At 45.8% G+C, this 26,749-nt stretch overlaps 1 protein-coding gene across 5 annotated transcripts in view; it reads right to left on the bottom strand.

Moving 5' to 3' along the window:
* LOC147015600 (dual oxidase 1-like) overlaps positions 1 to 26,749 on the bottom strand; it is a 171,816-nt gene that overhangs the window by 115,105 nt on the left and 29,962 nt on the right. For all 5 annotated transcript variants that reach the window (XM_085850498.1, XM_085850496.1, XM_085850497.1 and 2 more), the window contains exons 6-11: positions 25,362 to 25,569; positions 19,826 to 19,992; positions 17,904 to 17,964; positions 17,538 to 17,634; positions 17,182 to 17,263; positions 9,217 to 9,313 (exon numbers count right to left, since the gene is read on the bottom strand). In XM_085850498.1, the coding sequence (XP_085706624.1) occupies positions 9,217 to 9,313; positions 17,182 to 17,263; positions 17,538 to 17,634; positions 17,904 to 17,964; positions 19,826 to 19,992; positions 25,362 to 25,569 (712 nt within the window). The remainder of the gene's footprint in view (positions 1 to 9,216; positions 9,314 to 17,181; positions 17,264 to 17,537; positions 17,635 to 17,903; positions 17,965 to 19,825; positions 19,993 to 25,361; positions 25,570 to 26,749) is intronic.

Raw genomic sequence — 26,749 nt, 5'->3', positions numbered from 1 at the left:
TGTTTCGACTTATGAGTAACTTACAAGTAATGTGTGGCCGACGTGTGTAAACGATTGCGGAGCGTGCCGAGAACTTATGCCAGAGTATGCGGAACTTGTGAGCCATACGTCGAGTACGTCGTAAAATTTTCAGCATGCTTGAAATTTCACGATGTACTTGACGTACCACGTAATATGCTCGCGTACTTTATTTTTTTTCATCGTGCTCCTAACGTATACACAACTTACCCACACCGTATTCGATGTGTCCTAGCGTTTTAGACACATTTTTCATAGATCAGCATACGCTGGCTAAATCGTCAAGGTGTGACTGCGATGTTGACACTTTCACTTTTCAGGCGGTTATGATTTAAATCTGCGTGCGGCAGGTTTTTAACAGAGAACGCCACGAGTTCGTCGGCGATACGTGCAGCACGCTATGACCAAGTTAAACTATTGTTGGGCATAGGTTGTGAACGCCGACAACAGGCTAAGCATTCGTTGGTATAAGTTATCTATAAGACAATGAAACGTTCTGTGTACGTTACTAATACGTTATGCATACGACCAACACGTTATGAATACGACAAAACTTTAAAAAAAAAAACTCAAAACTTCAGCGTACGCCAACGTTTTACGTGCATTTTTATACGTTGCCATTCCTGGCTAAAACGTCAAGGTGTGACTGGGCCTTAAATAAGTGTACAGGTGTACAAATAAGTGTACAGGTAAATAAGTGTATAGGTAAATAAGTGTACAGGTGTACAAAGGAAGGACTTTGCATGACGGAGGATGCCCAATCGGCAGTTGGCTTTGGAGGCCAACTTTGAGATATGTTTTGCCCAAGAAGGATCAATGGCTGATAGGAATACCCAAGAGTTTGAGTGACTGAACTTCTTCAAGGGGATTGTCAAGAAAGGTTGGACAAATGTTGTCAAGAGGATTTGCAAGAGCCTCAACTTTGTATGCAAAAAAAAAGTAGATGGGAGGGCTTGCCAGATGGTGTTTTCAGAGAGAAAGAAAAGGAGAGAAAAGGAAGAAAAGGATTTTTTGGGAGAAAAGGAAGAGAAAACAAAACACGTGGGTGAAAACAGAAAACAAAAGCAACAATATGACTTGCTGAGCCACAGACGAGTCGGCTGGACTTTAACAGGGACATGGATTTGACAAATATAGCACAAAAAGGAACAATTTAACATGGAAAAATTCGACGAAAACACAAATAGCAACACAGGGCCGAAAATATAACAATAAAACATAACGAAAACAGTTCGGAAAACTTAAATTTGATCAAGGTGGAAGGAGCAGCTGCAGATCCATCCTTCACATGGAGCAAATTTACATTGATAAATTTGGGGTCCTCACCCCACCCTGAAACTCCTGGGGATATTAATTTACTTAATCGCATAAACCATTCTGAGACACACCCTGATTACAATCACCAGGTATCACTTCAATATGTCCAGCAGTTCAGAGAAGTCAAAAAACAAAACATTTCTTGAAATATATATGTATGTAGATATACATATGAATGTGTGTATAGATACATACACACACATATATATATATATATATATATATATATATATATATATATATATATATATATATATATATATATATATATATATATATATATATATATATATATATATATATATATATATAGTTATATACAGGATATGAAGCTGGTTGAAGCTGGTTAATATGAAGCTCAATGAAGCTGGTTAATTTTGGCACATTCATAAATCTTAAGTTCACTCAATACAATACTCCAAACATAAGAAAAAGATAAGTTTAATGCTTTGGAAATTTCACATTTTGTTGTTTGAATATATATTGTTGTGGTTTCCGCCGCGTTCGGCGTGCAGACGACCGTTTTAGCCAAATCGCGGTCGCACGCCCACCGTAGGCCGCAATCCAGTCGTGGCTTTCCGGACCAACCCCGGAATCCAGTCACGGATGCCTTAAAGCATCATAAACTAGTCAATTATTCTATCCACGCGCTACAGGGTCAATCACCGAATTGTTGACATACCGAGAGTTTATACCTCGACGGGACTTGTACGAAAACGAGCCGCTTAAGCGTGTTCGTTCCGTGTGCGAAGCCAAGCGGTTTTAAATCGCCAAATCCCGTCGGACCAGATTTACTTTTATCGGCGTTAAAAGCCAGTTAATTCTCTGAACGCACCATGGCAGTCAATGTGAGGAAATGACATGACGAGCAGGATCACGCTCAACAATGGGGGACATTTATTTATGGTAGGCATGCAATCGATGAATGGGGATAGGGGACAAGACACGAGCAAAAACCTACAGCCGGGTATAAGAAATGCAAGGTATATACAGGCACTTATACAATTCACTACTTATTGGACTGGCGCCACGAACACACACACACACACACACACACACGATCGGACCAGCTGGTCTTTATTAAGACCTATCTCGGACCTGCCCGCCTCGTGCGGTCTTCGAGGACCAGGTCCCCGGGGCCTACTGGACCCCCAGCACGATCCAGATGGTCCAAGCGAGCAAAGTCGGCAGGGTGAAGGCTGGCGGGAGAAGACCCTCCATGCGCACTTTCCAGAACTCCTGCGTGACCAGAACAACAGGAGGACCAGCCACGAAGGACGACAGGAGGACCACGCCCGGAGAACCGACAAGAAGCTTGAAGCTCGAAGCTCAAAAGCTGGGAGAAGCTAGAATAAGCTGGTAGAAGCTGGGGGAAGAAGCTCGTCCAAACCGGTGAAAGCTCCGTTTCCGTCCCTCGCTTCCCTTATTTCTCCGGGGACGCCTCGCTTCCCACGTGACTCATCCGCTGTCGGTGGGGGCTGCCGCATTCCATTCCCCTCGCTGGCTGCTTTTATGACCATATTCGGTAAGGAATTCGGGCCGTGGATGAAGTCTGAACAGGCCCGCATTCCACCCCCCCCCCCCGCGAGCGTGTGGTGGATGTCGGGAGCAGAGGGTTTGGTGGGTGGGGGCTACACCTTTCACCTACTGAGCACGCACAGAATGCCGGGAGCGGAGGGTTTGGTGGGTGGGGGTGATGAAGGCACACAGGTTGTACTCAACTCACAACAGAAGCACGGACACAAAGTCTTCACCTTTCCCCTACTGAGCACGCACAGAATGCCGGGAGCAGAGGGTTTGGTGGGTGGAGGCTTCACCTTTCCCCTACTAAGCATGCGGGGGATGCCGGGAGCTGAGGGCTTGTGCTGTTCCGCAGCGTGTCCGCAACCAACGGGCATTTCGTGGCTGTTGCTGAAGATGGGGTTTTCGTAATACAAATCGCAGCGCCTTTATTTACCCATTAAACAAGGGAAAAGGACTATCTACAAAACACGTACTTACCGAGATAACTCATCTATAGGAACCTGAATGTCTGTGTGCTCATGGCTTCCAGATCCGCAGCAATATAGATATATATTGTTACGGATCTGGAAACCATGTGCATTCAACATACAGGTCCCAAAAGTCAGTTATGTTGTAAAGTATGTGTGTAGTCAGATCCCCTTCCTTTTGTCTCGTGGGAGAATCAAAGGCGTGCATTACGATTTCTTTTAGTTCAATCTTTACATCCAACGAACCCTCCAACGAACAACCAACAACCATTCCATTACCCATCACGATCCACTACCCACCTTCTGTCTACAAGCTCTCTGACTTGCCAAGGCAGGGTCTTGCAGCCGTTCCTAGCCACTTCCACCAACGTTCCTTCCACAAACGTTGTAATAGTGGGGCAACTTAGCTAAATAGAGCATAACAACTGTGCATTTTGTGAGGAAAGCACCAAATTTGGCACACTAGTAGCCTATCTTATAATGAACAGATTTGGATGTTGGGCCATCTCAAAATTTTTTTATGGCAGTGGAAAATGGCTGCCACAGCCATCAGCGGCTGAATTTGAGATGGCCCAATTACCAAATCTGTTCATAATATGATGGGCTACTAGTGTGCCAAATTTTGTGCTTTTCTCACAAAATGCACAATTGTTATGCTAAGTTGCCCCACTATAACTCTTGCACAACGGCCTGTGCAACATTGATACTGTTACTCATCAAGTATGAACCCGTGTGGAAGACTGGCTGAGGTTTCCTGGCAGGGGGCGTTGCAGCGTTGATACTGTTATTCGTCGAGTGTGGGCCCTCGTGGAGGAGTGGCTGGGGTTTCCCAGCAGGGTAAAGGCCCCGCCCCGGAAAGGTGGGCCGTAGGACCTGTCCAATCAGAGGCGGACAGCGAGGTGTGTTGACCAAGGCCCCTCCCCACTGAGGGAGGTCCATAAATTCCTGAGCATTCTCTGAGGCAGGTGGTCTTTTTGAGGTCTTGGTGGTCTTTCCGAGGTCTTGGGTGGTCTTTTTGAGGTCTTGGAGAGTCTTTTAAAAGTTCTTTTGATGAGTTTTTGCTTGGCGTCTAGGCGGCGAACGTGTCTCTGCTGGCCCTCTACGAGGAAGGGAAGAGCGACCCCGACCCCCTCCGTGAACCCCAGCCATTCACCACCCAAGCTCCACCACGAACCTCGAGTCCCACACGTGCGACTGGGGACCAAACCAGTGACCATTGTCAGGTGCCACATCACGGAGCATGCCCTTCCTCCGATGGTCAGGTACACCACTGAACTCTGGCCCCCAGCTTGCCTCTCTCCACGGCTGTGAGGGTCCAAGCAAGACTCTGGGTTTCTTTTCATTTTGTGTGTGTCTGTGTGTGGGCCCATCTTGTAAGTAGAACTGAATAAGTGTTTTTGGATCATTGTAACTATTTCTTGCATATTCACGTTAAGTCTTGCTTTGTGTCTTCATTTACTGCAAATAAACCTTGTTAGAAATGTTCCCAGTTCGTTTCTGTCCCTTTTTGAATTGGTCCAGCATGGTTCGGATCTGAGTTTAGGTGGAGTTTTATCCCCGATAATCCGTTAATTCCAACCGGCACGGCTTTGGCAGTTTCCGCTCGGCTGCACCAGAACCGGAGTTGGTAGTCGGTCGTTGGAACTCAACTGCAGTCGCGAGAGTGACCCGGTTTGAGCAAGACGTGCCGAGGGCATGGTCTCCCCAGTAGTCGAAATCGCGCAGTTAATTCGGGAAATTGGTTAGTGACAAATAGACCCTACGCTACTTGGTTGAGATATTGGCGGCCACGGTCGGTTAAATGACCCACAGGCTCGCGAAGTTATCTGAGCGACGGACGACAATTCCGGGGAGTCTGGTGGAAACGACGCAAACCTCCCCCACCTAGTGCGTGTTCTCGCCACCGATCCTCGGCCTAAAACAATATATATATATATATATATATATATATATATATATATATATATATATATATATATATATATATATATATATATATATATATATATATATATATATATATCTGGAGGGGGGACCATAGCTTTGCTTTCAGAAAGTAAGTAGGTATATAGGTTTAGTTAAAAGACTCGTTAATTCTTGGAAGGATCATATTTCACTCCAGATTTCGACACTTACATCGTCCGAAGGATATCCGATCCTGAAAGCCAAAATAATATTTTGATGATATACTTTATTTAGTCCGTGAGAGTTGATCGTGGAAAGTTGCATCATGTCATGAATGAAATCCCTCCTAGCTCCTTATTTAAAATCTATAGCATGTACAAAAGTGATTTACCCAGCGAATCGTCGCGATAATGAACAGGCATTCAATAATACGAGTGTGGAAAATGAAAAAAAAAACACCTATCGTGAAGAAATCATTGCGGCTTGTTCCAAGTCAGGCATGGACAGGCCAAAAATCATGGTGGTTTCAGACCCCAGCGAGGTTACATGGGATACGCCTTAAGACCATATTGAGAGTGGTGACCGAGGAAGTGCCTGGTAAAGGATATAGTTAAATAAGGCCGTTAATTATCTGCAAAAGGGGTTTTAATTAACCCAAACACCCAATTTTCAGTCATGCACTTACATGGAGTGTTCTTCGTTTGCATGCAAAGTTTCAGGCTGCTCGGTTTTATGGTTTTGGAGTCATGGAGGAGACACTGACATTTATTAGTCGACGTGTGTACATATGTATATATATATATATATATATATATATATATATATATATATATATATATATATATATATATATATATATATATATATATATATAATCATTCTAATCACTTAGTCTCAAGGAAGCTTGAGGTAACCTTACAGTGGAGGTCCCACATGGGATCTTTGCTGATTTTATATATTCAGACCATGTGAAATCAGAATCTGAATGATGACAAGCTGGAATGCTTGAGTGCTTTGCAGAAATCACTGGTTTCTATGGTAACCATCTCAGCTGGCTGAGCATTCGTGAGTAAAAAAAATTGTGATATTGCATCGACGAGTTCCTGTATTTCAATCATCAAAATGTCGATTCCTTTGTTTTCTGATGTCGGGAATTCATTGAAACCATATTTTTGGCGCGTCGAGGGTTCAGCCCCGACCTGGACGGATGGCCAGACAGTTCTCAATTGGAGCCCCACAGCCACGATTCTCGAAGGTTCATGACGCACACGAAAGGAATGGTGGTAAATGATGAAGGCACACGGGTTGGACTCAACCCACAACAGAAGCACGGACACAAGCAAATTAAATTAAATGGATAATTTAATGACGGTAATTAAATATGTACAATGACAATAATTCAAATTATAATAATGAAAGACAAACGTGAGGTAATCCAAATCTTTAGGCACCTCCGCACGCAGACACACACACACACACACACACACACACACACACACACACACACACACACACACACACACACACACACACACACACACACACACACACACACACACACACACACACACACACACACACACACACACACACACACACACACACACACAAGGGGTCATGTAAAACAAAGAAAATAAGAAAACCCTTTTCATTCCTTCACTTAACTGAGTCCAGGCGATCTTTTTGCTGAGGCAATGTGCTCGGGCTGCGTCGTCGCCATGCCCCCAAAAATGGCGCCGAGCAATTCGTGAGGAAATATTCGACATCAGGGCTCCCAGACCGCGGCGTCACTTCTTCGTCGACCGCGCTTGCCGATCCCGCTCTCTCCGTACTCTTGCCGAGACGTGCTCTGGTTTCTCTGATTGCCTCCCTCACAAACTCCACTCGTGCATTCGCTCCTTGTGACGAGCTGCTTCCCCATCCTCTCTGATCGCCTGCCTCCTATGCCACTTCTTCTTCATCTGACTAATATGGCCTCTGGCTACTGAACCAACAAAACCAACAACTTCTTCACTTCTCCCTGTTCACGTCACACCCATCAGTCATCAGCCATGGGGGTGTGACTTTGCTCGCCGTCACCTTTGGAGGTGGGACTTCTTGCCGACTTGGTCATGTTATAAAAACGCAATTCTTCCATTGCTGGTTTGCAATACAAAAACAAAGGGAAAATCACAGGGGGGCAATTACCTACAGGGGAATTATCTCCAATTCCGATCGAATGAACACACACCACCCCCGTGTGGTGACAGGTAACACAAGCACAGTTTCCCAACATGGTTTACATCGAGATGTCTCCGACATGTCCACGGGCCAAGCAACTCTATACAATCCTATCTTTCTTATTAAATTCCTCCATCTTCTACCCAACAAACATAACAAGCAGTCATAGACTGGTATCGTCAACTTGACCTCTGACCTTGTCTAATAAAAGCTGTCTCCAGAGAAGGTAGCGACGCAAACCAGAAGTTGATACGAGGATTCTGTACCAAACCATCAAAAATCGAATGTTTGACCTCACTGTGACCTTGACCTTTGACCGATTTTGACCAACATCTAATCAGCGCTCGCCATCACCCTCCTGAATCACGTGGTGCAATTTGACATTGGTAGCGTCTTCCGTTCTCGAGTTATCGTGCCTACAAACAAACACACAAACACACACACAAACAAAGGCACACGCACGCGCGCACGCGCGCGCACACACGCACGCACGCACGCACACACGCACACACGCACACACGCACACACACACACACACACACGCACGCACGCACGCACACACGCACACACGCACACACGCACACACGCACACACACACACACACACACACAAAAAGATGACGGAAGTCATCAATATACTTACCAAATCTAAAGATTTCGTAAGTAACAATATTAATGATTCAGGTCATGCTTGTGCTATGAAAGGTGACACCAAAAATAGAAGAAAATAAATGTTTCTTTGCTGATAAACAACAGCATGGACTATTAGTTGATAAACACAACTTTTCAATGAACATCTCACCCTACCACCCGTGCACGCACACACAAACTCATTATTCTCCTTGTTTGTCCTTTTCTTCTGGAGTGTCTTCCACTACTGTTTCAGTGTATTCATTGCATACCTCAAACGGGTCTCAAGGTGGACTTTTTTGAGTTATGCCTTCCTTCTTGCCACCCAACCATACAGGCCAGACTTGTGGAGTGCTTGGGATTGTTGTCACATGCACATAGCGACCAGTCTTTGCAATAAAAACATGTTCAGGTGACGGCCTCTTGGTCTTTGCCAGTCTTTGCAATTGGCCTCTTGGTGACCTCTCTGATCAGTGTTCTCCTTGCTTGGTCATCTAGTTTGGTGGGATGGCCTGATCTTGGTGGTACCATATGCCTTAGACTTTTTAATGGTTGTCTTGGTTGTGCTCCAAGGGATATTCAAGGCCTTTGAAATTTTTTATACCCATCCCCTGATCTGTGCTTTTCCACATCTTTGTCCCAGACATCTTTTGAAACCTGCTGGTGTACATGGTTGAGTCTTTCGTATGAAATGCACTACCCAGCAGAGAAAACCTACAGGAACAGCTGATTTTATTCTGAAATAATCAGAAGCACAACAATTTAACACAGGTGGAGGCCAATTAACTTGGTGTGATTTTGAAGGGGATTGGTTACACCTGAGCTCATTTACAACTGCTATTATAAGGGGGGTGGACACTTATCCAACCAAGATATTCTGGTTTTGTGTTTTGAATCAATTTTATGAAATTTGTTGAATTCGTTTTTCACTTCGAAGTTGTAGGTTAGGATATGTAAATAAAGGTGGAAAAAGTCTGATTTAATGCAATTTAATTTTAGGCTACCATCAGGCAACAAAAGTGAAAATTTTGAAAAGGGGTGTAGATTTTCTGTGGGCACTGTATATATGGATATCCGGTTGCTTCCCCACTGTACTGAAAAATATAAATTCCCACACAGTTCAAATAGCATCTTACCGAGAAGATCTTCCACGATTATATGGTCCTCTTTTTCAGCAATTTGTGAGCACATCCCAAGCAGTAGTTCATCCACATCATGGCCCGACACGAACCCCTGTGGGAGCCATAAAGAAACACAATGTGGATATGTGCACACACATAAATATAAATAAATGTCTGTGTGTGTGTGTGTGCGCGCGCGCGCGCGCGTGTGCGTCACTGTGTCAGTGTTTCTCCTCCATAACTCAAAAACCATGAAAACTCGCAGGCTGAAACTTTGCATGCATACAAAGAAAACTCCAAGGAAGTGCTTGACTGAAAATTGTGTGTTTGGGTTAATTAAAACCCCCTTTTGAAGATAATTAACAGCCTTATTTAATTATGTCCTTCATCAGGTGCATCCTCGGTCAGCACTGTCTTTGGAGTCTTAAGGCATATCCAAGGTAACCTCGATGGGGTGTGAAGCCACCATGTTTTTTAGCCTGCTCAACCATGCCTTGACTTGGAACAGGCCGCAATGATTTCTTAACGATAAAGTTATTTTTTTCCACTTTCCTTTGTATGTGCTATAATTTTCAAATTAGGAGCTTGGAGCGATTTAATGCATTATGTGATACAATTTTCCGTGATCAACTCTCATGGATTAAAGTATATCATCGAAATATTATTTCGGCTTTGAGATTTGGATATCATCCGGACTAAATAAGTGTCGCAATGTGGAGTGAAATCTGATAATTTAAAGAAATAACGAGTTTAATAAATTAACTAAAATACCTATTTACTTTAAGAAAGCAAGGCTATGTCCCTTCTTCTCCATATAAAAACACAAGAAAATGTGAAATTTACAAAGCATTAAACTTATCCTTTTCTACTGTTTGGAGAATTATATTGAGTAAACAAAAGATTTGGGAATGTGCCATAATTAACCAGCTTCATTGAGCTAAATGATTGAGGGGAATGTTAGTCAGTAGGAGTAAGACGGAGTACATGTGCGTAAATGAGAGGGAGGGTGGTGGTATGGTGCAGTTGCAAGGAGTTGAGGTGGGGAAGGTGGATTGGTTTAAATACTTGGGATCAACTGTCCAAAGTAACGGAGAGTGTGGGAGAGAAGTGAAAAAGAGAGTGCAGGCAGGATGGAGTGGGTGGAGAAGAGTTGCAGGAGTGATTTGTGACAGAAGGGTAGCTGCAAGAGTGAAGGGGAAAGTATACAAGACGGTAGTGAGACCAGCTATGTTGTATGGTTTGGAGGCGGTGGCGCTAACAAAAAGACAGGAAGCAGAGCTGGAGGTGGCAGAGTTAAAGATGCTGCGATTCTCGTTGGGAGTGACGAGGATGGATAGGATAAGAAATGAGTGTATTAGAGGGACAGCGCTGGTAGGACGGTTTGGAGACAAAGTGAGAGAGGCGAGATTGAGATGGTTTGGACATGTGCACAGGAGGGAAACAGAGTATATCGGGAGAAGGATGTTGAAGATGGAGCCGCCAGGCAGGAGGAGAAGAGGAAGGCCAAAGAAGAGGTTCATGGATGCGGTGAGGGCGGACATGCGGGTGGTTGGAGTGTCAATGGAAGATGTGGAGGATAGAGCGAAATGGAGACAGTTGGTCCGCTGTGGCGACCCCTAACGGGAGCAAGCCGAAAGAGGAAGAAGAAGAAGATTGAGCTAAATGATTGAATGCATTCACTGTTTTGACATCACGCCCTGTCCCCCAGAGGAACTGCTTATCCATAGCGTCTGCCAGATCTGTGTCGATATTTTTTGGAGGTTTCATGAGATGCTCAACAAGAAATCAAAGCAAATCTGGTGAAAAAAAATTAAAATAAAGTTATAACGTTTGCGCGGACCGCGAACCGATGTACTACCTGACGCGTGCACATTCGAGCAGGCAACGTGATGGATTATCTGCAATGTTTATTTCAGTGCAAATAAACTTTTTGATGTTTACAGGGTTGTTCTCCGTTAAACAGCAACTCTTTTGTGGATAAAGTCATTATTTGAACAAATTATTTTCAATCTTTCAACAGCTGCGGGCCCGGTGAAGACGAGCTTTAAAGTAAAAGGCATTATATATGGTATGCAGCCACAGTGTGGTCAGCCATTCCTTATCAACCATTCAATTGGAGTGCTTGCTCAAGTGCCTCAGCCACTTGCCGAGTGCTCTACATTTGACAGCAGTACTGCACGACATCATTTTGAGTGAATCGTTCACTCACTGAGGATGCTTTTGCCACGCCAAGTCTTTCAGGGCAACTGGTTCGTGCCCCGCCATCCTGGGTGAGTGGTTCATGCCCCGCCATCCTGAGCAAGGTGAGCGAGTGGTTCATGCCCCGTCATCCTGAGCAAGGTGAGCGAGTGGTTCGTGCCCCGCCATCCTGAGCAAGGTGAGCGAGTGGTTCGTGCCCCGCCATCCTGAGCGAGGTGAGCGAGTGGTTCATGCCCCGCCATCCTGAGCAAGGTGAGTGCGTGGTTCGTGCCCCGCCATCCTGAGCGAGGTGAGCGAGTGGTTCGTGCCCCGTCATCCTGAGTGAGGTGAGCGAGTGGTTCGTTCCCCGCCATCCTGAGTGAGTGCTTCGTGCCCCGCCATCCTGAGCGAGTGGTTCGTGCCCTGCCATCCTGAGCGAGTGGTTCATGCCCGGCCATCCTGAGCGAGTGGTTCGTGCCCCGCCATCCTGAGCGAGTGGTTCGTGCCCCGCCTTCCTGAGCGAGTGGTTCGTGCCCGGCCATCCTGAGCGAGTGGTTCGTGCCCCGCCATCCTGAGCGAGTGGTTCGTACGCCGCCATCCTGAGCGAGTGGTTCGTGCCCAGCCATCCTGAGCGAGGGGTTCGTGCCCCGCCATCCTGAGTGAGTGGTTCGTGCCCCGCCATCCTGAGTGAGTGGTTCGTGCCCCGCCATCCTGAGCGAGTGGTTCGTGCCCCGCCATCCTGAGCGAGTGGTTCGTTCCCCGCCATCCTGAGCGAGTGGTACGTGCCCCGCCATCCTGAGCGAGTGGTTCGTGCCCCACCATCCTGAGCGACTGGTTCGTGCCCCACCATCCTGAGCAAGTGATTTGTGCCCCGCCATCCTGAGCGAGTGGTTCGTGCCCCGCAATCCTGAGCGAGTGGTTCGTGCCCCGCCATCCTGAGCGAGGGGTTCGTGCCCCGCCATCCTGAGCGAGTGGTTCGTCCGCGACATCTTGAGCGAGTGGTTCGTGCCCCGCCATCCTGAGCGAGTGATTCGTACGCCGCCATCCTGAGCGAGTGGTTCGTGCCCAGCCATCCTGAGCGAGGGGTTCGTGCCCCGCCATCCCGAGTGAGTGGTTCGTGCCCCGCCATCCTGAGCGAGTGGTTCGTGCCCCACCATCCTGAGTGAGTGGTTCGTGCCCCGCCATCCTGAGCGAGTGGTTCGTGCCCCACTATCCTGAGCGAGTGGTTCGTGCCCCGCCATCCTGAGCGAGTGGTTCGTTCCCCGCCATCCTGAGCGAGTGGTTCGTGCCCCGCCATCCTGAGCGAGTGGTTCGTGCCCCACCATCCTGAGCGACTGGTTCGTGCCCCACCATCCTGAGCAAGTGATTTGTGCCCAGCCATCCTGAGCGAGGGGTTCGTGCCCCGCCATCCTGAGTGAGTGGTTCGTGCCCCGCCATCCTGAGCGAGTGGTTCGTGCCCCACCATCCTGAGTGAGTGGTTCGTGCCCCGCCATCCTGAGCGAGTGGTTCGTGCCCCACTATCCTGAGCGAGTGGTTCGTGCCCCGCCATCCTGAGCGAGTGGTTCGTGCCCCGCCATCCTGAGCGAGTGGTTCGTGCCCCGCCATCCTGAGCGAGTGGTTCGTGCCCCGCCATCCTGAGCGAGTGGTTCGTACGCCGCCATCCTGAGCGAGTGGTTCGTGCCCAGCCATACTGAGCGAGGGGTTCGTGCCCCGCCATCCTGAGTGAGTGGTTCGTGCCCCGCCATCCTGAGCGAGTGGTTCGTTCCTCATTCTTCCTCTCTCTCCACCTCCCCTCCGTCCACTCCCCCCTTCCTCCTCTCTCCTTCCTCTATCCCTTCCATCACTCCACTCCCCCCCCGCCCCTTTAACTAACGGCAGTGAAGCAACAGGTTGTATTTGCGAGTTTATAACATAAACATAATTAATAGGTTCCAATAAGTAATGTATTGGAAATATTGTCATGTTTGTGGGGTCGATGGAGGAATTTAATTGGAAAGATAGGATCGTATCGAGTTTCTTGGCCTGTGGACGTGTAGAAGATATCTTGATGTAATTAAGAAGGGAAACAGTGAGCTTAAGAGTTACTTGTCACCACACCCAGGGGGTGGTGCGGTGCTAATTAGATGGGGATTGAGGATAATTCCCCAAGTATGTAATTGCCCCTCTGCGACTTTTCCCTATGTTTTTTGTATGACAAACGAGCAATGGAAGAATTGCATTTTTATAACATGACCAAGTCGGCAAGAAGCCCCACCTCCAAAGGTGATGGTGGGTAAAGTCACACCCCTGAAGCTGATGATTGATCAGCGTGATGTGAGTCGGAGGAGGAACAGTGGAAAAGAGGCCACGTTAGTCAGAGGACGGGGGAGCAGCTGAAGCGAGAAGCAAACGCACGAGTGGAGTTCAGTGTGACGGAGGCGACCAGAAAAAGCAGAACGTGTCTCGGCAAGAGAATGGGGAGGCGGGTTATTGCAGGAGACAGACACGGTCGGAGACGAAGGCTTGAAGCGAGACAGAAGCGAGAGAGGCAGGATCAGCGGTCGAAAGAGCAGGGCATTTTGGCTGGCTTTCCTTTGACACATGAAGAAGAGCGAGATTGCATTTGTCGTTATGAGAGGAACGTGACTGGGTCGGAGGATCTCGCTTTGCTCTCTTCTTGGCACGACAAAATAGCTGCGTGAATCTCGTATTCGTACTGAGACAAATTGACCACGTGCTGAGCAAGACGCTGGCCAATGACTCTTGGTTGGTCTTGAGAGACGGACCTCGAAGCCTCGAGTATATCTCCGAAGGGAGCACCACCATTCTGTTGTCGGGAAGCGTGGTCGACGAAGGAGCTACACAGCGGTTCAGAGGCTCTGACGTCGATTATTGCCTCACGAATTGCTTGGCGCAATTTTTTTGGGGGGGTGCAGTTACCCGTGCAACGATGACACGGTCCGAGCACATTGCCTCAGCTCAATGAAGGAACGGAAAGAAATTTCTCATTTTCATTATTTTATATGACCCCTTATCTGTGTGTGTGTCTGTGAGTGGAGGCGCCTCAAAATTAGATTTAGATTACGTCACGTCTGTCTTTCATTTTATAATTTGAATTATTGTCATTGTACATATTTGATGACAAGTAAATTAAATTAAATGGATAATTTAATGACAGTGTCCGTGTATCTGTTGTGGGTCAAGTACAACCCACGTGTCTCTGTCCATTACCGCCATTTATTTTGCGAGCGCCATTAATCTCCGACAATCTCGGCTGTAAGCCTCCAAGGGAGAACTGTTTGGCCATCCATCCAGGTAGGGGTAAACCCCCCTGGACATGACAATATTAATTACTATATACAGTAAGACCCTGACATTTATGGGGGATATGATCCTAAAAACATGCTGCGAATGTCAGGGCATTGTTTCATTGGGAAAAATGGGGGATTAGTTTTGGGGTTTTTTCAAAAGCATTTTGGCAAAAGCATTTTGGGGTTTCGTGCCCCGCCATCCTGAGCGAGTGGTTCGTGGTCAATTGGTCTGGGCTCGTGGAAGAGTTATGGTACAGAACAAATCAGGACACAATATGCCAAAGGGAACAGCAGGAGAAAGGGGAAACACCAACGGCAGGGCGGAGAGAGAAAGCAGACGGAGACGGACAAACAAGAGATGCAGGTAATGATGAGGGGTAAGGGAGAATGCAAAGGGTGGACAATATGGATACATAAGCAAAATGTTGGGATGGGTGGAAGGTGGTTTAACCGGTAAAGAAAAGATCATGGCTTTGGATGGAGGATGATTTGAGATGGTGGTGAACAGCTGTCTTGAACACCTGGAGGGAAGTATGCGATTGAAGAGAGCATGGAAGGTGGTTCCACAGGTGGGAAAAGAGAGGAATAAATGAGTGGAGGTGAGTGGTGGTTCTGCATTTCGGCAGTTTCATGAGGAGAGGATTGCTGGTGGACTGCGTGCATCCTGCAGATACCTGAGGGGGCCAAAGCATGGACAGAGCAGAGGGTGCAAGTCCAGAAATGAGGTGGAAGAAGACAAAGAGACGGGTGCAAGTCCAGAAATGAGGTGGAAGAAGACAAAGAGACCACCGACCTGTCCGCGATAGCGAAGTGATAGGCCCAGAGACTCAACTTCATCATGAGAGATTCCAATGATCTTGAAAGCTTTTGCTTCCACGGCATCAAGCTGAGAAAGATGTAAGACAGGGTAGCCAGCCGAGAGGGGAGAGAAGTTTTCCATCAACTTGCATACAGAGGCCTTGTAAGTGAATAAGTGTTCAGGTGTGACAAGGAAAGATTGCACGACGGAGGATGCCCAGTCAGCATCTAGCTTTTGAGGCCAACTTTGAAATACGGCTTGCACAAGAGAGATCTTGGCTGAGAGCGAGACCCAAGAGTTTGAGTGACGATACTTCTTCAAGGGGATTGTCGAGAAATAAAGGTGATAAAGTGGATAGGAGGATTTGTGGTCTCGTCTTTTCAGAGAGAGCAAGTGAGTGTGTGGGTTTTCTCAGGATTGAAAGACATATTCCAAGTGTTTGACCAGTGTGTGATTTTGTCAAGATCTGAGGAGAGGGAAGAGGCTGCAGCCTGTCTGTCAGAAGGATGAGACACGTCATGGCAGAGGGTGGCTTCATCAGCAAAGAGATAGAGGATTTTCCAGAGTTAGTGAGATCATTGATGAAGATTTGGAATAAGACCTGGCCAAATACACTGCCTTGGGGTACTCTAGCCATGACAGGGAAGGTAGATGATAGGGTTCAGTTGAGAAACACACATTGGCAAGGAGAGTGGAGGAAGTCAGTAATGGAAGAGTGGAGTTGGCCTTGGATTCCATAGGTAAACAGTTTGGAGAGGAAGGCAGGATCTCAGACTGCATCAGAAGCTCGAGATATGTCCAGAGAGACGGTGCTGATGTCATGTCTGATATTGAGGGCCTTCATCCATTGATGGGAGAGTCAAAGCAACATGTCCAAGGAAGAGTGACCAGGTCTGTATCCAAACAGATTATCTGAGATGAGGCTGTTGGAGAAAAGGAATGACTTTTTGTCAACTGCGATGATGGATTCCATGACCTTGCTGATGATTGAAAGTAAGCCAATTGGTCTTATGTAGTAAGAGGATCCGTTTTTGCACCTTTTTATGTAATGCTGTGATGTTGGCCGATTTCAAAGCAGATGGAAGATGACGTATGGCAAATGACATGGTGAAAAGGGCAGAGAGAGGAAGTGCAAGAGAAGCAGAACGGGTTCTTAGGACACGTGAGCTAATACAGTCCGGTCCAGTTGCAGAGTCAGAGTCGAGGGTTGTCAGAAACTTTTCCACCTTTTCAGTTGCAAAAGACACATAATTCAGGAGCAGTTGGGTACGACTGGGAAGGATGGGTACATCGAGGGGGGTGTTCGGGACACAATAATTTGAAGCAAATACATAATTGAGGCATTCGGACTTTTAACGAGCGGAGTCGGCTGTGGTTCCATTTGAAGTGAGGAAAGGGATGGAAGGGGAGCATATATACCAGGGACGGACTTGACAAGGTGTCACCAGGTTTTAGAGGAGGGAGACGACTTTGAAAGTTCATTCTTGAGACTGGACAGATGTTGTTTTCTGGCTCTTTACCCAGCATGTGAGACCCAACACTTAGCACATTACCACAAGCACCAATACCAAGTGTGGTGACCTCAATTGAGGTGCTCAATTTTGCCTTTATTGGCTGGAGAAGAATGCATGTAATGGTTTTACACAGTCACAAAACAGTAAGTGGAACAATGAAACAGGAAATAGTTTTTCCAATTGAGAAATGCATTTCTACCTTTCGCTCCCAGAAGGTATTGCAAAGGCGCTCTGCAGATCCATTTCGCAGGGAAAATGGTTTAAAGTCACATGAGGAATTTCTGTGAATAATAATTTGATGAAAAACAGCAATTGGTTTAAATTAAAAACACAATCAGTTTTAGCTCATTTACAAACACTGTTGTTTATCAAAACAGATCAAAGTTTTGTTAGCTGTAAAACCTTTTGCAGCTTCTCAGCCACGTAGCCTGGAATCTCACGTTTGAAAAACGTATTTGGCATTGTGGAACAGTCAAAGCTATTTTGACCTCTCTGTCGCCAAATGGGACTTTTCACAACCATAAAAAATCTACCAATATCAGTCAGGTTTATCACCTTCTATAGACACCAGGAGGGACCATGGTGTGTCCAAACTTCATTGCTGCGACCTGAAACTCCACTGAGATAGATGGGTCCACAAACATCTTGTAACCTGTCATACAGTGTGCATTTATTAATGGTTAGGATGCAGAACAAAACAAGAATTACAGCAATAAAAGATTGTGAGTCTTTCACTGTCTGGTTTTGCTTCATTTACATGCACCACTCAACCATGTTTCGAATAGATCGAGATTGTCTGCCAATGTGGTTTGGTGTAATTAACATGAAAATGTAGTTTCAGGGACAGCCAAGTTGAGTGGTGCTGGAAATGAAGCATTAGATCAGTTTGTACTGGTGGTGGCGGATAAGCTGAGGCCTCACCCGGGTATTCTGTAGCATTTTTTCCAGTGAATGCTGGGAGCCACTCGTAAAACACAATGTTCTGTTGGGTATATTGAGGACTTCATCACTGACCATTTTCACAAATGTTTTTGTTTGTGGGCTTGTTGGTGTTGTGATACAGGAATGTACAGAGGATGTTACTCGTTTTTATGTTATTCCTTCTAATGTATGTCCATCTCATCCCTTTTTCCACATGTCCAACATTCACCATTCATGGAGCTAACAGTGGTTATAGACAAGGGTCCAAAGGAATTAAGCAAGTTCAATAATTCCATGCTCAATTAAAGCAGGGAATTTGGAATTTGACCAGCGAGGGTATTGGAATAAAAGTCATAAACATTATCAAGTCTACATCGACAGACAGTTTGAACGACAGGTTTTATCAGCTGAGGGCTAAATGCGAGGAAGGACTAATGCTCCAAACATCATATTTACTTTACATCCCACCCAAGGGAGTGAAAACTCCTTTGTTAAGTTTCAGACGATAAATCCACTTCTCACCTCCACTCATTTAATACTCATTTTACAACCTGTGGAACCAACTTCCACATTCTCTTCAATCTCATTTTTCCATCCAGGTCTTCAACACACCTGTTCACCACCATCTCATATCGTCCCCAATCCAAAACCATGATCTTTTCCATTTTCTACCCTTGGTAACCCCTCCCCTCTCACCGCCAACCCCACTCAAATCCCTCTGCTTCCAAATTTCCAGTTTTCCCTCTTGACAGTTTCCTTCTATAGCCATCTTGTCCACCCTATGCATCCTCTCTTGCCCCCATTCCTCCCCATACCCATTGTTTCTCCAAGTCTGCCTCCACATTGGCCTTCAGCCCTGATGTTGGCATTTCCCTCTCTCTGGTGTTTCTTTTGGCCTGTTATATTCTGATCCATTCAGTGTACCAGGATCTTTTCCATTTTCTACCCTTAGCTCTTCACGAGCCTCCTATGACTACCAAATTTTTTTTCTATATCAAACAGTAACTCAATGCAATACATTGTACAGAAGCAATGTCACGAACAAATTTATGATAATTGCAGATTCAAATGGTTTAGTTGTTGAGTGGAAACGCATAAAAAAGAATTTGGTAGAATTTTCTTCTGAAAATTATTGTCGTCACAACGTTCAACAATATCCAATGATTGAAATTTTGATATTGCCGTATTGTTCAGGGTGTTAAGTCGTCACCCACTACAAGTGTTGCATGCATGAATGGAATGTATGTCGATACATATATAGTTGTAGTTATTAATACTTGAAACACCCACTCCCGTCTGGAGCATTGATAAGTCGTCTCTCCCCCCCTCCCCACTCTGTGAAATGGGGGGTGGGGGTTGTTTTACTTCCATGGCCTGGCCCTAGCTTTGACCAATACGTATGCAACATTTGGTGGGGATCGGGCCAACCCTGTTTTTGTTTTTTACATGATTTTCAGATGTAGATACATACATGCATACATATATACATACATTCATACATACATACATATACATACATACATACATACAAGGAATTGTCATATTTAATAGAGTAGGATTACATCACATTTGCACACACATAATGGAATTTTAAGTGTCAAGAACATCAGTGTGTGCACCATCATTTTCATAACAGAGTTTAATGCATCTCCATGTTTTGAATGTGACATCGTTTTGTTTTGGGAGATAATTGAAAACGCATTCCATACACCCTGCTTCATGTCATCTGTTGTGTGATAGCGGGTCTTTGACACATATACATGTGTAATCCATATAGGGGGTAATGCGACTGATGTCACACCCTGGACATTAATAAAAATGAGTTCCCAATTTATTGTTAGTGATGGAAAGCTCCACAATGTGCTTGAGGGACCCTGGGTTCAAGGAGTTTGTTTACATTGCATGTTTAAGGGTGTGTCAACCTGGTAAACAGCGATGACCCATTTCCGTGCAGTCAGGAAGATCTCTTCGTCTGACCAATCTGGATGGTCATCTTTCATTTGCTTGGCTTGGAAGTTGTGAAAACGCAGCCATACTGTGCCAAGCACTCTCAGGAATGGGCTTTCATTTCCCCAAGGATTCCCAAACGCTGTACACATGAGGTATACACAGCATGCATATGCAATGACAACAATGAAACCATATCAATTGTATCCATGGGGTATGGAGAGCATGGCGAATGGTCAAAACGTTTTCTCAACCATTAAGGAATGGCCCTGCACCAGGGAAACTCTACACAGATGCGAGTCCTTTTTTCTATCCAGTTTACAACCAGTGTCACATGTTGTTCCCAGAAGTGGTGGAGTTTCCTGATCATTTTTCCTTACAAGTTATGTTTTTAGTTCTGGAATGGTGGCAGAAATGCCCACCAATGTCATCTCAGTATGACCAACAAGTGCTTCATGAACACCAAGTTATATAAACAAGGTTCGTTCAAATTTGAACTGAACTTTATTTTATTTTATGTAAATCTAAGCTCATGGAAGAGCAAGAGGCATATCAACAGACGTGCAGATCAAATTTTAAAGGAGAACCAACAATTACGTGATTCCCACGAACACACATGATGAAAATGAAGATATTGGTCAGTGAGGGAACAATGGGGGTTGGGCAGCAAATTCTCATGTGTTTTTTTTGTTCACAAAACCATCTTTTGAAATTTCCATGTGATTGGCTGCACAGTTTGGTGATGATCATCTGTCAACGTCATCCAAAATTCCAGGTCAACCTCAAAATTCCAAGCTCAATGATAAACAAAGTTCCAAGTCAGATATGAATTACAATCATACAATCAGACTGGCAGAGAACTTTTAATAAGCACTGTTGATTCTCCAGCTTTATCCATTTCAAATAAAAATAGATGCAAGCACGATAAACAAGTTTTCTCGTTTACATGTTAAGGATATCTGTCACACAAGCAACTGACTACTTTTCCTCAAAGCTGATTCAGCCATATATTGAAACACAAGAAGCTCTTGCTTCACTCACCAGCAAATGACGACAAAGAGTGTCCCATACAACACCTAGTTTTGAGTTGAAGAATAACTGAAGGAGGCATCATTCTTCAACCTGTGTATTTTTTGCACAAAAAACCTACCTTCCAATAGATAATGTTATATGCATGTCAATCCATCTTCTTCATATGTTTATAACTCCACAAAAAAAAAAAAACGTGTGGTTTGGAAGATCCATATTGAAACGTGAAACCACCACAAGCTACTTTTGTTGCTCACAACAAGGTTCAGTACCCATTTTTTCATCACTGAGGGGTCTTTATCCAAAACTGTGCAGGCATTGTGTTACTGGTATTAAGTATCCTCCCACTGGGAAGAGGGGGTGTTACATTGTTGTTTGTTCGACTGTAAATGAGTTTTGTGATTGTGATGGTATGACTGTTTGACAGTTTTGATGACTTTTGTGATTTGCTTGTTATTCTCTTTTTTATTGTTGCAGATGCTGTGTACCATTTTACTTTCTGCAAGAATTCACTTCTCCTTGGAGAGATAGTTAATGAAGGAGAGAAATAGAGTATAAAGGAGATGACAGAGAAGAAAAAGCAAGAATTAGAATGAATAAAGAGAATTGTGAAAAAATTAGAAAAAAAAGGAGTATGCGAACATAATGAGTGGAGATTTGGGGGGGGGGGGAGGTCTGGGTGCTTTGGGGGATCCTGAAGAGTTGTGGACTGCCTTCAAGACCACCGTCCTTGATGTTGCCGGTAGATGTCTTGGAGCTCACCGGAGGGCGAAGAAGAATTTTGTCTCTCAAGAGACACTGGATACCATTGCCCAGAGTCACAGGGCCAGGCTGAATGGCAGAGCTGAGCTGTTCAGGGAGCTGAGGCATAAAACTGCACGTGCACCAAGGGCAGACAAGGAGGCCTATGTGCAAGGAATTTTTGAGGGGGTAGAGCATCACCTGTGGTCAAGTGACTCTCATCTTGCTTACAGTTACATTCGCACATTGCGTTCGTCTAAGCCCGTCACTCGGTGTACTGCAGTTAAAGCAGAGGGTGGTAGGCTCTTGACAGAGAAGTCCAAGGTGAAGGCCCGCTGGGCCGGTTACTTTGAGCGGCTGTACCAAGCTGATCCACAATCTGTCGAGTTGGATGTCAGGGGTGTTACAGACCCTATTGCTGACCATCCAATCAAGTGTGGTCAACCTTCATTTGTAGAAACACAGGTTGTGGTGAACTGGTTGAAATGGAATAAAGCTCCTGGGATCTGCGACATCCATGCTGAACTTCTCAAGGCTGGTGGAAATGCTGCACTTGTGTCATTGCATGCAGTTCTGTGCTCTGCCCTGAACACAGGCATCATCCCAACTGATTGGAAGAGGGGGCTTTTTGTCCCTCTCTTGAAAGGGAAAGGTGATCCCCACGACTGCAACAACTACAGAGGGGTGATGATGCTTTCAGTGCCGGGCAAGGTCTTTGCTCGGATAATCCTTGATAGGGTTCGCCACCATCTGCTTGAGCACCAGTGTCCAGAGCAGTCAGGCTTTACAGTTTACACCAAAGAGGTCAACGATTGACCATATCCTTGCTCTTCAGGTCCTCACCGATCACAGACGAGAGATTCAGCAGGAGCTGCTTGCAGCCTAAGTTGATCTCTGTAAAGTGTTTGATTCAGTGAATCGGGATGCCCTCTGGAGGATTTTTGGTCTTTGTGGGGTGCCACCAAAATTAATCGATCTGATGTCTGAACTTTACTCTGGAACTGAGAGTGCTGTGATGTGGTGCTTCCATCTCTGATTTATTCCAGTTGTTACTGGATTATGTCAGGGGTATGTACTGGCCCCAAACTTTTCTGCACTTGTATGGACTGGATTCTGGGGAGCATGTCGGAGAGATCAAGCTGCGGTGCATCGTTTGGGAATGTCAAGTTCTCTGACCTTGATTTCGCAGATTATGCAGTCATCTTTGCGGAGACTCTTGATATCCTTTTTGGAGCCCTCGAGCTGTTGAATGAGGATTCGTAGGCGCTGGGATTACGGGTTTCCTGGGTCAAAACTAAGATCCAGGCTTTCAATGACATCTTGGATACTGCTCTCCTGTCTGTGCCTGTTTGTGGTGAGGATGTTGAGGTCACGGAGAGATTCACTTACCTTGGCAGTGATATTCTTGTCTCTGCTGGCTGTGAGCCATAGATCAACAGACATCTGGGTCGGGCCTGGGGAGTCATGGATTCACTGGATCATGGGGTGTGGCGCTGCCGGCACCTGTGTGGAAGGACGAAAGTCCGAGTCTTCAGGTCGTTTGTGCCTCCATTCGTGCCCTGTGGATGTGACTTGGACTCTGACCAGGTATATGAGACGGAGAATAAATTCCGTTGGGACCAGGTCTCTTCAGAGAATCCTTGGCTATCGCTGGTCAGACTTTGTGTCCAACGCACGGTTGCTGAGAGAGACTCAAATGAGATTTGTTACCTGCATTGTCTGTGAGCGTCAGTGCGGCTGTATGGACGTGTGGCTCGTTTTCCTGACGCTGATCCTGCTCACCAGATTCTCTCAGCAAGGGAGCCTCGTGAGTGGAGGAGGCCAATGGGTTGACCACGTGCCTCATAGATGTTGCAGGTTGATCATCATCTCAAGGAGATCGGGATGGGCCAGGCATCTGCCTGGGGGATGGCCAGACCGAGGCCCCTGGAGTTCCGGCGGAAAGTGGACACAGCGACTTGCTGCTCTGGCGCTTGCCCCCATACCTGACCTGACCTGGCATCACGCACTGCTCACCATACTGTCTTCTGATGGTATCCAAGACAATCTCCACTCAAGACTCGCAGACTTACTCTCCTGTCGCAGGCAACACATGGCTCAAAATGGAATTCTCTCATCTCCCCTTCCTGTCCAGGCTGGAGTTCCTCAAGGCAGTGTTCTTGGCCCAGTGCTTTTTCTCTGGTTTTCATCAATGATCTCTCAGTCTCTCGAGAAAATCCTCTTTGTCTTTATCCTGATGACTGCACCCTCTTCCGTACCATCTGTCATCCCTCTGATTGGCAGGCAGTAGCCTCTTCACTCTCTGCAAACCTGGATAAAATCATAACCTGGTTAAACACTTGCAAGATGTCTTTCAATCCTGACAAATCTCACACCCTCACGATGTCTCTCCAAAAGGTCCATCTGGATAACCCTCCACCTCCACGCCCCCCCCCCACCCACACCAACTGCTTTCTAAATCATCCCCTTGAAGAAGTCCTTTCATTCAAGCCTTTGGACCTCACTATCTGCCACGATCTTTCCTGGGAAAGCCATATCTCCAAGCTGGCATCCAAAGCCAGTCGCTGACTGGACATCCGACGTCGTGCAAAGTCCTTCCTTGGCATGCCTGAGCTTCTAACCACTTACAAAGCTTTCATCCAGTCTGGTGGAGTACTGCTCACCCCTATGGGGTGGTGCTCCTGCCTCACAACAAGCTCGACTACATGTTGTAGAAACCAACGCTTTTAGGATCAATGGTATCTCCCACGATTAAGCCAAATCTTTGAGTCTCTCACTCTTTTACTGGAGGCAGGTCGATGTTCTTTCTGTCTCCTACTGTTTGCTCTCCAGCGTTGATCCCCCCTGCTCTGTCTGTGCTCTGCGCCCCCCTCCCTCCCCAACCTATATTTCCTCAGGGCACTCAATGTCTGCCAAAAACCCCTTCTGGTGAAACGACCAAGATCACGAATCACTGCTCACTTTCACTCTTTCATTCCTCTTTTTTCCCACCTCTGGAACAAACTCCCACACCCTCTTCAATCCCACTCCTCCCTCCAGGTCTTCAAAACAGCTGTTCACCACCATCTCATATCTTCCCCATCCAAAATCTTGATCTTTTCTACCCCCGTTAATCCACCCAAAACCCACCTTCTTCAAATTCCCCGTTTTCATTCCTGAAAGTCCCTGTAGTGCCATCTTGTTTACCCCATGTTCCCCACCCCATCCCTTGCCCTTCCAAAGATCTCCAATTGTCTCTGTTCCCCACTATTTTGTGCTTCCCTCTCTGGCCTCTCTTGTTTCCTGCCTTGTTATACGTTCTGTGTAAGCTCTTACACGAGCTCCAACATCGTCTACAAAAAAAACACAGCTTTTAAAGGAAGAAACGCTTCATTCAGTGAGGATTCCGTTTAAGGATATTGAAAAGGAGAGGGGAAAGGGAATGAAGGAGCAAATGAGCACGGGATATTGAGTTCGTTTTTTTTTACTGATGTTTCTTTTTTATGGTGGTGGGTTCGACTGAAGAAGAGTTTTTTGTTGTTTGATTTTTTTTTTTGAAGCAAGCAGGGGAAAAGGATAAAGTAATTATACCGAGGATAAAAAGAGCGAAAACGAAGCACGTGCGATCAAAAATGGAGGCAGAAGCAACAACCCGACTGGCACGAGTAGGCCAGACTTTACCTGGACCACAAACTCAAAGATTCAACACAACAAGATACAGTTTGGCACTGAGGTGGAAATGTTGAGTTTGATGATGTTTACCATAGATGATGTCTCGGTTTTCAGGAGTGATTTCTGGTGCTGGAGGTGGGTTTCGTTGCATGCGCAGGCGCTGCTTGCTGACCGGAGGCAAGGAAGGGTCTTTCCCTGTAGTGAGGAGTCCATCTTGGAAAGTGCGTAACGCACTACACCACACATGGGATGTGCCATAAATGGAGCTTCCGTCCAGCCAGGCTGTCACAGAGTTGGTCTGTAGTTAAGAAAAGAGAGGAACATATTAAGTTGAATACATTTACTTCCTCCTAATGACGTTGAAACATGTAAAGGGACCATTTATTTTTTCTATATGCAAATATGGCATCCCCACCCCACCCTCTCTGCCCCCAGGGTTCACGTGATCCACACTTGCCCTTATTTTTACTTCCCTCCCTTACTCTTACCTCCTCCGACTTTTCTTTGTTTTCTTTACACTCTCGACCATCCATTCGATTTTCGATAAAATAATCCACGTTTCGACTTTTCCTGTTCTCAGTTTAAATTTTCTCAATTTAACCATCCACCCTCCCCCCATCTATATCTCCCACTCCCTTACTCCCCATGTGTGCATAACCAATTGATGGCTTCCAAGCTCTCTTCACGACGCAGCTGTTTAAAAGTAGAATTGAACTTCTGATTCTGAAATACCAAAACATTGATTCTGAGCGTCAGCGCTGCTGAAGCAGTTTCGTGGCAAAGATTACACGAGGTGGCTTGCCATCAGTCCAGCAGCGTAGTCTGATATTTCAGATCAATTGTTCAAATTTGCATAAAAGCACCAAAATTGGTACACATGTAAAATAATGTATTCCGAACAATTCTAGATCTGGAGCCACCCGAGATTGTGCCTTGGATATTGATACCTAGGATAAATAGGTATTATTACATGTGTACAAATTTTGGTGCTTTTATGCAAATTTGAACAATTGGTTTGCTATGCTGCAGTACTACATTGCCTTCACAGCAGTAGTTTAGAGCAGGAATTTGGACTTGGCCAAATTGCCGGCGATGCTCGCCTATCCTTCACGAAGGACAACGCGGGATCTCCATTACATCCACCAACTAATGCAGACAGACAGGATGCCCAGTTTAAATGTCCATCCGAGGGATAACACACACATTGATGAATCACCCTGCCTGTGAAACAAAAACACTGGGATGATGGTTTATAGCTGGGGTGAGACTCAAACCCAAGCAAGACAGCTTAGGGGCAAGTGAGTATACCTCTCTCGTGTGTGTGTGTGGGTATCATTATGTATATATATATATATATATATGCATGTATGTATGTATGTATGTATGCATGTATGTATGTATGCATGTATGTGTGTGTGTGTGTGTGTGTGTGTGTGTGTGTGTGTGTGTGTGTGTGTGTGTGTGTGTGTGTGTGTGTG

The sequence above is a fragment of the Eptatretus burgeri genome, chromosome 12 (genome assembly GCF_056783735.1).
Source record: "Eptatretus burgeri isolate ZD-2024b chromosome 12, Ebu_testis_v1, whole genome shotgun sequence".
NCBI classification, from domain to species: Eukaryota; Metazoa; Chordata; class Myxini; order Myxiniformes; family Myxinidae; genus Eptatretus; species Eptatretus burgeri.
This window is presented reverse-complemented; position numbering and strand designations above follow the sequence as displayed.